Raw genomic sequence first — 13,100 nt, 5'->3', positions numbered from 1 at the left:
AGAGCGGTGTGTGTGTGTGTGTGTGTGTAATATAAAACAGTGTTTTGCCAGCTGACAGCAGTGTGGAGGCAGTGTGTTTCGTCATTTATCATTTGGAGAGCCTGCTTGTTAGAGCGCACACACGTCCTAATAGTCACTGTGAACCGTGTGAACGGAGATGAGAGGAGGCGTTTTATTACCCCGTCAAGACTACACACACACACACACACACGCAGCGCACAGTATAATGTGAGGGCGTACAGACAGACATACAGTGCTGACAACACATGGAGGATACACACACACACACACACACACACACACACACACACACACACACACACACACACACACACACACACACACACACACACACACACACACACACACACACACATACTGGTGCACAGGAGCAGATGTAAACACATCCACTGGTGGGCAAACACAGACAACAGATACACATAAACACCAGTACGCACTCATTGCAAGAAACATACATGTAGATGTGGAAATAAAACCAATATAATATAGTTTCAATATTATATTCAACAAGACTCCTTGTTGACTGATCTCTATGAAACATGTTCCCAACATTGATCATTTACATTATAAATTAAATAAATTGTCCTACTCTTAGTTAGAAAGTGTGGCTTGTAAAAAAAATAAAAAAAATAAAATTATTTTTATTGCAAATGCTCATATTGCGATAACAATGAAATTGCGGTTTATTGTGCAGCCTTAGTTTAGATGACAACTTTGTCAAGGTAAGGGAAACATTGTTGTTATGGTGACAATAATAGGCACTTAAAGGGGTGGTGGTGTGCTAATTTCAAGCTCCATATTTCACTCTGTGATAGCTGTGGAGTAGCTTAGCATAACTTACAGTTAAAATCTAATTTTTCTCACACTGGTGCTCTGTGCAGGCCCTCATACAGCCTCTGCCTGAAACGAGTCAGTCAGGTCTGTCCCCTTTAAGAAACCACGCCCCTACAAGCCCACTTTCTTCTGATTGGCCAGCTCTCCGAAGCCTGCTGAGGCTTCACTTTGTGATGTCACAAAGTACAGCATGTAGAAAAAACAATGTGAAACCTGGCGTTCACAGCAGCCTGCAGACTGAGCTGAGAAGCCTGGGGATTACTCAAACATATGTTTACCTACAGATCTGAAACTTCACCCATGATTAGTCTGGACATCCAACACTGTAACATGATATATATGACTTAAAATGTGAAACAGCATAATACCCTCTCTTTAAGGAACAATGCCTACAAATAAAATGTTGATTAATAGTTGGAAAAGAGTGAAACAATCAGGGTTGACAAGCTTGTAGACACATGCATGACCCCCGTCCCTACGGACATTTTGTTTCTCTATTACATCATCACTTTCACTTCTCCTTTGCTCCTGTTAGGGCTGCACGACATTGGGAAAAAAACCTGGAAAAAAAATTGCGATATGCATTTTTTCTACAATATACATGTATATGGTGACATAAAAAATACAGTAAATTGTGGCAGACAAAGGCTTCAGCAAATTTTGTTCTCATATCCTGCAATGTGGTCAAATTTGCACACAAAGCCATGGTGATGATTAAACACTATATATATCTTGAAGCCGTCGCTCCTATCAGATACATTGTTTCGAGGTAACATGCTGAAACAACTGTGGCTACTTTAAGTTGTCATTTTTCTCTGGAGGACAGTCTTGCACACACAGGACATGATGTGTGGCCGATGCATTCGACACACAGCGGCCTGCACACACTCAGTCACCTCTCCATTGTCCATGGACACACCTGGAGCTCCAGCGATAATCAACTCCATCACACAACAACTCCTAAACAAACCCTGAAGGTGTCCTTTCAGCTCTCATATCACATTTCCTGAAACCTTAGCGTGCTGGTAAAGGTCTCATTCTGCCCCCTGCCAAACACATGGTGAGGCTGCTGGGACAGATGATACAGTATTACAGTGCAAACAGAGAGTGACCCGGGCAGGAGACAGCGAGACGTTTGAGGACATTTCACCTTTAGAAGTGCTGGAGTTCTTGCTTGAATTTCACTGGATGAAAGAACAGATACTGCTTATTCTGCGTGTTACTAAAAGAGGAGAATGGAGACTTTGTAGGGGGGATAATAGTTCACAAAGAAATTAAAAAACAGGAACAAAAATATCCACAAAGATTGATGAAAGACGGGCCGAATAATTGGCTGGAGAAATTAAATTATGCTGCCACACGTGGATGGAAACACACGCGCACAGCAGAAAGCTTCCTGAGGAAAGATGTGAATGGCACTAAGGAAAGGAAGCAGGGCCATTTTAATGAAGTTATGGCAGCCATTATGTTGTCACGAGCCCTTTGCCTCGCCGGCCGAAGCCGCGTCGGCTTCCTCGCTGTGTGGGAGTGCATAGCAATGTGTTTCTGAAGGGAACGACCTTGTTTATTGGCTTGATTGAAAGCAGGGAGGAAAACAGTCTCTGTTCCTTTGTCACCGGGCTGATGTTACTTCTTTGCTTAATAAACTGGAAACACAGGTGAGGAAACACTGGGACAAGGCACGAGCTCTCAGCTACTTCACTTGTTTCTTATTTTTATATTAACATATTTATGGGTAGTAAAAAAGTAATACATGTTAATTGGAATGTTATTTTAAAACACCGTTCTCAAACACATGCACTGATGCAAAGTGCAGGCCAACCATTTTGGCTTTGTGTCTTGTTCATGGTCACCTACCTGGTCCATGGACCTGGGGATCAAACCGCTAACCCAGCGATCAGTCGACAATGGGCTCAAACTTCGTGAGAAACAAAGTAACGCTGTTGGCTGTTACATTTTCTAACAGTCCATCCTCACACTTTTTGGCTGACCGCTGGGGTTAGCCTTACACATGGGTCTGTATGTGACTGACTGAGTGAGTGACGGTACTTTCAGAGCCATAATAAAGTTAAAAAAATAACAACAACAACGGCCCAGGAAACACTTCAAAATAAAAGCAGTGTGTACAAACGAGGGGAGTCAGAATTCAGGATAGGGCTTTTACTTTGAAAAAGCATACCTGAAGTGTTGACCGACTTTACTCTCCATGCCTGTGACTTTTACTACAGGAAGAGATGTTAATATTGCTGTCAGAGATCAATAGGACTCATCTCTAGTCTTGTTTACTCTCAGCCTGACAACATTAAGTGCACACTACTTCCTGCATTGGTACTGAATGTAAGCATGGATCCTGAGCTGCATTGTAGAACATGATTGTCCATTTTTTGCCCCTGTATGAGATTGAGTTGCAGTCTGAACTAATGATGCTCATAATCAGTTATTTCTCAGTGCGTTCTTGAGACACTAGAGAAGATAAATATTTCATAAAGAAGCAGTAAAATGTTGCAAATGTTGCATAACTTGCACACAGTGCTGATAATGCACAATGATCAGTCCATCAGTCACTTGTCAGTCCATAAGCCTTCATTAAACAAGCTTTATTTTCAAGTGTGGACTTGAAGCTTGACAGAAACACGTGAACACATGAGTATAATCTAACTCATGTTCTCTGTTAACCTATATACACAGGATATTTCTCTCTTTGTCAGCAGTACTATTAACAAGGAAGAAATCAATGCACACACACGTTCTGCACATAATTAATCTTACAGCTCATTTCTCAGTGGCCCCTTTTACACTGCCAGTTCAAGGCGGGATTATTAGGTCTCCGTTACGCCTCGTCTTCTATGTAAAAGGTGGAATGGGGGCGCTGGTTTAGCTTAGTCGGTAGAGCAGGCGCCCCATGTACAGAGGCTACAGTCCTCGTCGCACTGATCGCAGGTTCGACTCCCGGTCTGCCGATCCATTTGGTGCATGTCAGCCCCCGCTCTCTGCTCCCCACGTTTCCTGTCTCTCTTGAGCTGTCCAATCAAATAAAGGCAAAAAGCCCCCAAAAAAATAATCTTAAAAAAATAAAAAAGGTGGAATGATGGGGCGAAGTCGTTCCACCTCTAAACTGGCATCGGAGGTAGTAACAAAGGTGAAACAGCGTCCACCCAGTGTTTTTAAGTGCCCACCTGTAAATACATTAGGCAGCCTAAAAGCAAAGTTTTAGATGTTTTTCAAAGTAAAATCAAATTATAACCCGTGAGCCTTGAGCTCCTCTGACTGAGTAAAAACCGAACATTCTTCTAAACCTGCGGCGCCCCGGTTAAACTCTTTATTAAAAATGTAGGAGAAAGGTCATAAAACATGCTGTGCCAAAAATTCACCATTCACTGAGCTTTGGGAAGGTGAAGGTCTAAGGAGGGACGGGCCTCCCTGGATTCAGCCCGGCTTTGAAAAGAAGTATTAACAGTTTTTTCGTCACACTTTGCCGGGAGGAGAGGGTGAAATGTGAAACGGTACAAGCTCTCCTGATGGCTCTCTCCTCGGGGCGACACATGAGTAAAGTTCACGGCTACAAGGGATCCGTCATTCCATTCACGCTGCTCTGTCGCGATGAATAAAACAAGACTGCGCCTCTCTGGTCCAAAATGTACAAACGTATGTGCAAGTGTTCACAAACAGGACGCACATGTGTGCAAATAGAGGACATAAAGCCGGAATAGAAGACACAAGATGGAAAAGAGACAACTGGGTAGCATTTTTCATTATAGCTCTGTAATAACATGGTAATAGTGCGGTAATATTTTGATAATAAAGAGGTAATTACCATGTAATAACCAAAAGAGGTAGAATTTGTACATTATCACCTTGAAATACTTCTTCCTGTCATTATATTTTTCCTGAATGAAGCAGAAGACAAAAGGTGCATCCTGCTCAGAGTGTAGCATCCGTAGTTTTGTACACTGTAAGAAGACGGTTAATTCTTACTAATTACATTTGATTGGGAAAACCCCTGTAGAGCATCCAATTAAAACAAGGCCTGGAAAATAGCTTTTAACCTCCCACTGAGCTGTATGTGTGTGTGCTCGCTGAAGAATCCTCGTGTCGCGTGTGTGTAGGAAGAAGTGATTAATAGCATGAATAAATAATAGGGTTCATGCTTGAGAAGAATTCACACACACAAACACACACACACACACACACGGATGTCTGAGCAAAGCTACAGGCAGAAAATTACTTATTAAAAACTCACAAATGAAACCAAAAGCATTACAGCTCGATTCACCTTCACATGTTGAAGAGATGCAACGTATGCTTTTATTTTGAAACTGCTCCCACATCAGTTTCAAACAGACAAGAGAAGAGACACTGACAAGAGGGAAAATTATACTTATACTCTAAGTTGCTCCAAAAGTTTATGTTTCTAAGAAGGAAGTAACATGAGAAACATGTCAAAACATTAAACCATAAAACAGAATTGGATACTTGCACTATTGATAAAGAGTGTTTAACATGTGACGCTTCTTACATAATAGAATACAGGATTTAAAACAGAGATAATTTAGTATTTTCTGAAGGGCGGATACGCTGAAACTGACAGAGGGTGGGGGTCAAACCAGGGCCGCCGCATCGAGGACTGGTCGATGGCCCGATTCTAAAGTTATGAATTGGTTTACTGGAGAGGCTTACTGGCTCATATTTGTGCCATTAGAATCTTATTTTGTTGAGTTTTAGGAGCTTTTTTCCCACATCCCATAAAGTAAAAAAACACTTGGATTATCTGGTCTATAAAAGGAAGCAGAGGTAAATTAAGCAAGTGATATGTGTGAAATATGATAAATTGCCTTCATCAGTGGCATCATATGGTATCGCCTCTCACCAAATTGTTACACATAACTGCGCATAATTTCTTCTCGTCTTTGTCCACAATTTACATAAAGGAGGTTTTACCTCTTTATATTTATTTTCTTTAAGCTTTTTTGTCCACATCAGCGAGGAAGGTATCCATCATTACCGGCTTTGGCTTCAACTTTTCTCTGAACCTGCAGTCACGTGACACGTCACTCTCGTTAATTCCCGCACATTCTCATGCGAATGACACATTGTTGCAAGTTAAAATACACACACAGACACACACAGCAACTTTATCATGAACACTTTCTAATCACGGCCGGGTCTTCCCGGATCCATTTGGGTATTACACATAATGAACCGAGGATTATAGAATTAAGCCCGACCCGGACCCGTTTGACCACGTAATACTTGGACCCTTAAACCCGAAGTTTACATATCTGTGAACGTCTGCTTCATACCAATACAAAGAAGCTGTTCCGCTGTTAAACACGTTGGCGTGCGGGAACCTTGACATTTTTGGCTCCACCAGCTACTCTCTACTTCGCAGGCTCTGGCTCCAAAAAATGTCACCAGTGCAAGAAGGCAGCGCCCACCTTGGGGGTACTTTGGTTTCAATTTTGTACAATGACAGTAGATGGAGGCACGTCATCCATCTTTATATAAGGTCATTGATCGAGATGTGTATCGAATTGTCTTGAAAGCGAGGCACACACACCCTCAGTTCTCACTTCTCATGTTTTTGTATTGCATTGAATACCATCCCTGCCTCCTAGGAAAATCTTTCGTTACACCAGCACAGTACTGTCTGAATTACATTTTATATTGACTTAATAAGGGTATATTGTCAATTAACAGATGTGCCAAGTAACACAGCACAATTAATAGAATGTAGCGTGAAAGTGTATTTGTTTTTCGCCAAGTTAACAGGGCTGTAACTCATCCGTTAACTGCCAATTCACCTGCTGACTGATTAATTAATTGTTGGGTCTATGGGGTGTCAGAAAAACTGTGGAAAAAAAATCCCCATTATAATTTCCCAGAGCTCAAACTGACACATTCGAATTGTGTTTTAACCAAACCAGCAGACCAAAACTTCAATATATTCAGTCATTATAGACAAAGACTCACGGCAAATATTCACGTTTGAGGAGCTGGCAATTAACTTAGTCACCACAGGGTAATGGGGGAAAATAAATAAGCAGTATACAAACGTACTAGCTGGGAGACAAAGTTTAAATAAGCCGTAAACACAGAAGAAAAGTGAATTAATGTGTTTGCTGTGTCTGTCTGTAATTAACATCCCCAATGTTTCCTTTTTTACTGACTGAAGACGCCGCTGCTCAACATGTCTGTGGGCAATATTTGTCAAAGCCTAGGTTGTAGTTTTTGATGAACTGCTGATTTGCATAACCCACATGCCAGCTCACACGCACACACACACGCACACGCACGCAGCCAGGATCTAAACTGTGGAAGCTGGCCACTCATACAGGCAGCACCTGTCAGCTGGTGTTCTGGGACAGCCAAGGGCTTGTTTGTTTGTTTCTCTCTCTCTCCTCTCTCTCTTTCTCTCTCTTCATGTGTGTGCGTGTACCTCTATCCAAGGTCTCTTTTTTCCCCTCAACATCCCCTCACCTCTCCACCTGCTGTTCCTTCCCTCGCTCCATCCCATACCAACCATCGCACCACCATCCATTAGATCTCTCTCTCTCTCTTTTTTTTTTGCACCTGTGACTGAAAAAAAAAAACAGACTCGCTCAGTCTTTCTCCGCCTTCCTGCTCATTACAGCCCCCAGGCAGCCACTCCATCACAGAGAAAAGGCAGAGATAAGCTACAAGAGTACACCTGTGCCCGGTATGAATGCCAAACCCAGAGTGGGTGACAGCCAATTCCAGGCCAAATAATGGAATCAGCGAGCCTCAGCTTCAGACAAATCAGCCTGACAGCTTTATCTACCACTCCCCGTTTCAAAGCACGTTACAAACCTCATTATCAAATGAGAAAAGCAATCAGTAAAAAAAAAAATAAAGAGAGAGGAAAATGTTGACAGTGCCAGAGCAGCGCTGGCGAGGGATTAAGTTTACAAAGCTCATTTACAGAGGGAACAGGTGGAGGGAAATAGGAAACATATTTTCATTTCATCAGCAAAGAGCTGCAGAGTGCTCACTGACAGAGACACACATCTGTTGTATACACAACTACTCTCAGCAGTCTGAATGTACTGTATGAAGACAGAGAGACACACATCTGTTACACCAACTACTACAGTCAGCACTGGAGCGTAGTGCAGTGTATAAAAGACAGAGACAGACAGAGAGGGAGAGACATGTTATATCAACTACTATATTCATCACTCTACATGTACTGTATAAAGACAGAGAGCACATAGAGAGAAAGAGGGAGAGCAAGATAGAAAAAGAAAGAAAGAGAGAAACTGAAAGAAAGAAAGGGAGAGGCAGAGAGAGAGAGAAAGAGAGAGAAAGAAAAATATAGTGAAAGAAAGAAAGAAAAAAGAGAAATAAAAAGGCTTAGAAAAAGAAAGAAAGAAAAAAGAAAGAGAAAGAAAAGAAAAATATAGTGAAAGAAAGAAAGAAAGAAAGGGATAGAAACAGAGAGAGAGAGAGAGAAGAAAAATATAGTAAAAGAAAGACAGGGAGAGAGAAAAAGAGAGAAAGAAAAATATAATGACAGAAAAAAGAGAAAGAAAAAGACTAAGAAAAGGAAAGAAAGAAAGGGAGACAGAGAGAGACGGAAAGAGAAGAGAAAGAGAGAGAGAGAGAGAAAAAATAGAAAGAAAAATATAGTGAAAGAAAGAAAGAAAAAAGAAAAAGACTAAGAAAAGGAAAGAAAGAAAGGGAGACAGAGAGAACGAGAAAAAGAAAGAAAGAAAGCTAACAACACAGCACACAGGAGCAAAATAAAGCATCAGAGGAGCTGAGGGAGAAATCTGTGCCTGTGCCTAAAACACACAACTCTGATAATTACTAAACTTTTGTATCATTATTAAAAACCCACAAAGTCCCGGCTCCAGATCTTTGTTGCACGTCTTTCCCTCTCGTCTCGTTTGCTGTCATCTTCCTTCTGCCAGCTGTCTGATGATGTCAAAATGCAACATGGAGAGATGCTACGTCTGATTTGAGGTTCACTGCGAGACTTTAGTGTTCGTCCAGCTGAGCTAAAGAGTCAGTGAAAGTTCAGATAACTTCGGGAGTGTACAGCAAAGTTTGGAGTTCTTTGCAAACTTGGACCTGACAGTAAATATTAAAGGAAAAGTTTGACACGTCGGGAACATTCTGCTCAGAGTGAGATGGGAACATCAGTATCAAACTTTAATCTGTGCAAGCAAAGCGTGAGAAATACAAGTTGTGATCTTGGTGCTAAGCTAAGCTAACTTAGCCCTGACTGTGGATCCATACTCAACAGACGGACAGGGTAGTGTTATTCTAGATCTCATTTAGCTCCGAGGGAAAATCTTTGAACTATTCCTTTATAACCACAGATACTGCTGAGGGTTCAGGAGCCTCATTGGTATCAGCATCAGATTGACCGATGACCCTGAGATAAACAGGCTTTTCTCTTTCCTGAGCTCTTTTATCCGTGAGCATTCATGACAGAGAGCTACAGGGAGATATGGTGTGTGTGTGTGTGTGTGTGTGTGTGTGTGTGTGTGTGTCGACTATGTAATTATAGATTTAGTAAACCCAGGCTTAGTGAGCCTCAATCAACCTCTGATTTGTGGGGTAGATTGATGCAGACGATAATGACGTGTACTTTTATGCATGTGTGGGTGTGCACGCTGTTCTGCATTTTTTCCATTACATGTATGACAAGTGTAAATGCGTCTGTCATGGTATGTTGTCGTGTTTGTGTGTGTAATGCAGCTGCTGGTTAATTGGCAACATTTTGCTGATGAAGGCAATTTATAACAAGCGGGGAAAAAAGAACTACAGCAATCCCACGGTGCATGTACAGCGAGGATGTATGGATTTATCTGAATACACAAAGAGGATTATGGGATTTGTATGCATCTTTTATCTTAATTTAAAGTTAAGCGTCACAATTATTCCACACTTTTTCCCTTTTTAGTTTATAAAACACTGACTTACTTATCTTTGGAGGAAAAACTGGCAACCACTTTAACACTCCACCCGACAAATGTAATGAATAAGTCTGAAGTTTATAAAGACGCCGGTGTATGGCATCCTTTGTGCATCTTAATTAAGCTTCTGTTTCTGTTTGAGACATAACGGAACAACAGAAATGAAAGGTGTCGTTTGCACCTGTGCGGCTGTGTGTGTTTCTGCAGACGTGTGCTTACGCTTCTAACTGCATGAATCTCTGCTAATAGCTCCTCTGCGAGTCTATAAGGTTGAAACACCACAGTGTAAATCGTTGGCGTTAAATCCATTTTATGTTGCAGGCCGACCTGGAAAAACAAAATTATGGCTACACTTGCTCTCCCGCTAATTGGAGTAAGACTAGAGATGCATTTATTTACTGAATATAAAATAGTGCCCTCCAGCTTCCAGCTCAGATCGAGGCCTTATCGCACCTATTCATTACGCTAATCAATGATGTGCAAATACAGTACGTACAGGCCATAACAACAGATACAACAACCCGACTGGATAAACACTCAAGCAAATAGGGCGTCGGCAAAGGTGATTAAAATAGATAAGTCATATTTCAAGCTAAGTCATGCAAGTCATGCGAGTATATAAGCGATAATGAGCAATAATCCAACACTGATTCAAAGCTGGATAACAGTGCAGAGCAGAGCTGCATCACATCAGCCTCCACCATTTGTGTTTCAACAAGACATCAGCACCGTCACTAGACAGTTAGCCAGCCAGCTTTAGCTTGACGGCTACATGCTACAGGCAGGATGAAGTGAAATCAGCACAATGCTCCATACACTGGTCTTATCACCAGGGAAACAAACCCCAATACTGTGCTCAACAGTCTTAAATGTTGATCTCCTATATCCATTACAGTCACTACGGGCTAGCCAAAAGCAGCTAGCCATGCCTGAAATCCAGAGACACCTGCAGCCATGACTCATGACAGTAAAGTAAAAGCACACAACAGCTTGCATCACAGTGACAGGACGGCTGTGACTCCAGAAAGCCAATAAAGCCAGCAGTAACTTATAGTTTGTTAGACTTTGACTGCAAAAACACACACTGCATGACTCAGCCAGAACAGTCTTGTAAATGGTGATGAAAGTGGAGGAAAACGCTATCACGTCATTACTCACCAAGGCCGGGCGGGATCTCGGGGCACGGCGGCAGCGGCTTTGGAGAAGGCGTCTGATTGGTCTCAGGCTGCACAGTGGGCACCAGCTGCTCGCCCGTGGCCAGGTAGCTGGCTAACGTCGCGTTGGGTCTGGAAAGGTTGTAATAGTAGTAATGATGCCCGTTCCCTGCTGCTCCGCTCACGTTATTCCTGGACCCGTTGCGGCCGTTGTTGAAGCGGCTGAAGAGGTCGAAGCGCTGCGTGTAAACGTCGAAGTACAGGATCATCATGATGAGGAAGTGGAGCAGGCAGAGCAGCAGGACGCCTTTACAGATGCGCTCCAGAGTCCGGCCCAACATCAGCCGGGTCATGGCCGAGGAAGATGACCGTCCTGCGACGGCCAGCCACGACAACGTGGGCGCGGCTACAGGCATGCGCTCATCGTGATGGCCACTTGGAGTAAAATCAGCTGCTGTTAGATCTCTAGTAAGGACATGTGGTTAGTTGATAGCGGACTATCTGACTTCTGCAGGGGTCATGGGGTCATTAAAGGGGATAGGGAGGATGCACAGTCAGCTACACTTCTGCGTTTCGAGCTTGTTTCTGGTGCGTCCACAGATTTCATGCATGACAAAAGTACTAAATGAATCAGCTTCAATGTTTGTTTGAGAAGAATATTAATCCAGGAAGTTACATTAATACACTCATGTTCTTAACAGCAAATAAGTACTGATGATAAGTTCAGTGTAATCTGAGATTTAAGGCCCCGATTTCAGAAGAACTTTGCTGATATGATCATATGTTAAATAAGTCACTCTCCCAGTGTCAGGTAGCTGCTGCAGCCATGTGGAATCCCAGTGTTAAAGACCAGTCAAATCAGTCCAGTGGCGATACGTGGTCCCAGAGATGGTGCACAACACGAGGCCGCCGACAAACATTCATCAGTGAAAGGGAGAGGGGCGGCTGACATTTCACTCAACACGTCCTCTTCTTACGGCGTCCGGTGAGCCACACTCACAGAGACGGTTGGTCTGTGATCTCAGGCACCTGAAGGAACAGAGAAAACAAAGCTGGTTTAATTACACCTATTTATCAAATGCTTAACTAAAAGGATGGCTTTGAGCTCTTAAACAGTGCTTAGCTGCTTACTTAAACCAAAGCAGGTGGAGTGCCATTAATAACAGCTGTGCCTTATTGTACTCCTCGCTGCATAAAATCAAAGCGAACTCCATTGATCTTTCCCCGGGAATTTAGAAGTATTCCGTGACCTTGTTATAATTCGACGTGCCTGGTTGAGCAGCGGCTAAATAAATGCAGGAGTTCACTCTCGGCAGAGAAAGAAACATCCCATGAGAATTCGACAGAAACAGCATCAACAACAAACGCGTCTACGGGCGAACAAAAAGCTTTGACTGGGCCCGTGCAGCCGAATTGACACAGCGAGTCAATTTTCCAGTCAAGTGGTTTAAAAAGCGTTTATGATGGAATGAGAGGGCAGGAGGGAAAACACAATGCAGCAAACATACGAGCGAAGAGAGAGCAGGAAGGGGCACTTAGAGATTTCCCACCGGCTATGCTTATTGTAGGTTTATGGCTTTTTCCAATCAATGAGAGTAAAGAAGAAGATGAGGTTGAAGTGGACGATAAAAACGCCGGCCGCTAAAAGACTGTCTCATGAAAAAACCAACAGAGCTAGAAAGACAGGATGAGAGGGAGCGCTGAATGTTGGAATACTAATAATTTAATGATAATTGGAAAAGGATGGATATTAAATGTCTCGGGGTGGCTTATATTTGCTCCAGTGGGACTTAAACATCATCAATATCCTCCCGGGAAAATGCCTCAAACCTGGCAAACGTTGGACAATTGCAAATTATGTTGCATTTGTGCAAACTAGCTGCTCCAGAAGCCAGAAGCCTTTACTCTGTGTGACTCCTGGACGCCGACTTTCATTCATTTTAATGTTTCAATAGCGGTATTTTCGTTCATGTATCCAATACTTTAAACTGTCCTACCTGGTCTACTTGATTTTTAAAGAAATATTGTTAAGTAGAGTTTGCATCAAAAAATTGTTTTTTTAATTTAAACTCTCAATAATAATTTTAAAAAATGGTATCAGGGGCACCAGTTTAAATCAGCGGTTAAATTGCGCGTCCCATATACAGAG

At 42.4% G+C, this 13,100-nt stretch overlaps 1 protein-coding gene across 1 annotated transcript in view; it reads right to left on the bottom strand.

The window, feature by feature from the left end:
- Positions 1-11,319, bottom strand: part of b4galt2 (UDP-Gal:betaGlcNAc beta 1,4- galactosyltransferase, polypeptide 2) — a 169,961-nt gene extending 158,642 nt beyond the window's left edge. The window contains exon 1 of the mRNA XM_069685168.1: positions 10,956-11,319. Coding sequence (XP_069541269.1) covers positions 10,956-11,304 — 349 coding nt within the window. The 5' untranslated portion in view covers positions 11,305-11,319. The remainder of the gene's footprint in view (positions 1-10,955) is intronic.
- Between the last annotated feature and the right edge of the window lie 1,781 nt (positions 11,320-13,100).

Source organism: Semicossyphus pulcher, unplaced genomic scaffold (genome assembly GCF_022749685.1).
Source record: "Semicossyphus pulcher isolate SPU_LCO1_2020_fin unplaced genomic scaffold, fSemPul1.0.p SCAF_7, whole genome shotgun sequence".
In the NCBI taxonomy this organism is placed as follows: domain Eukaryota; kingdom Metazoa; phylum Chordata; class Actinopteri; order Labriformes; family Labridae; genus Semicossyphus; species Semicossyphus pulcher.
Note: the sequence above shows the minus strand (reverse complement) of the source record. Positions and strands in the feature narration are given on the sequence as shown.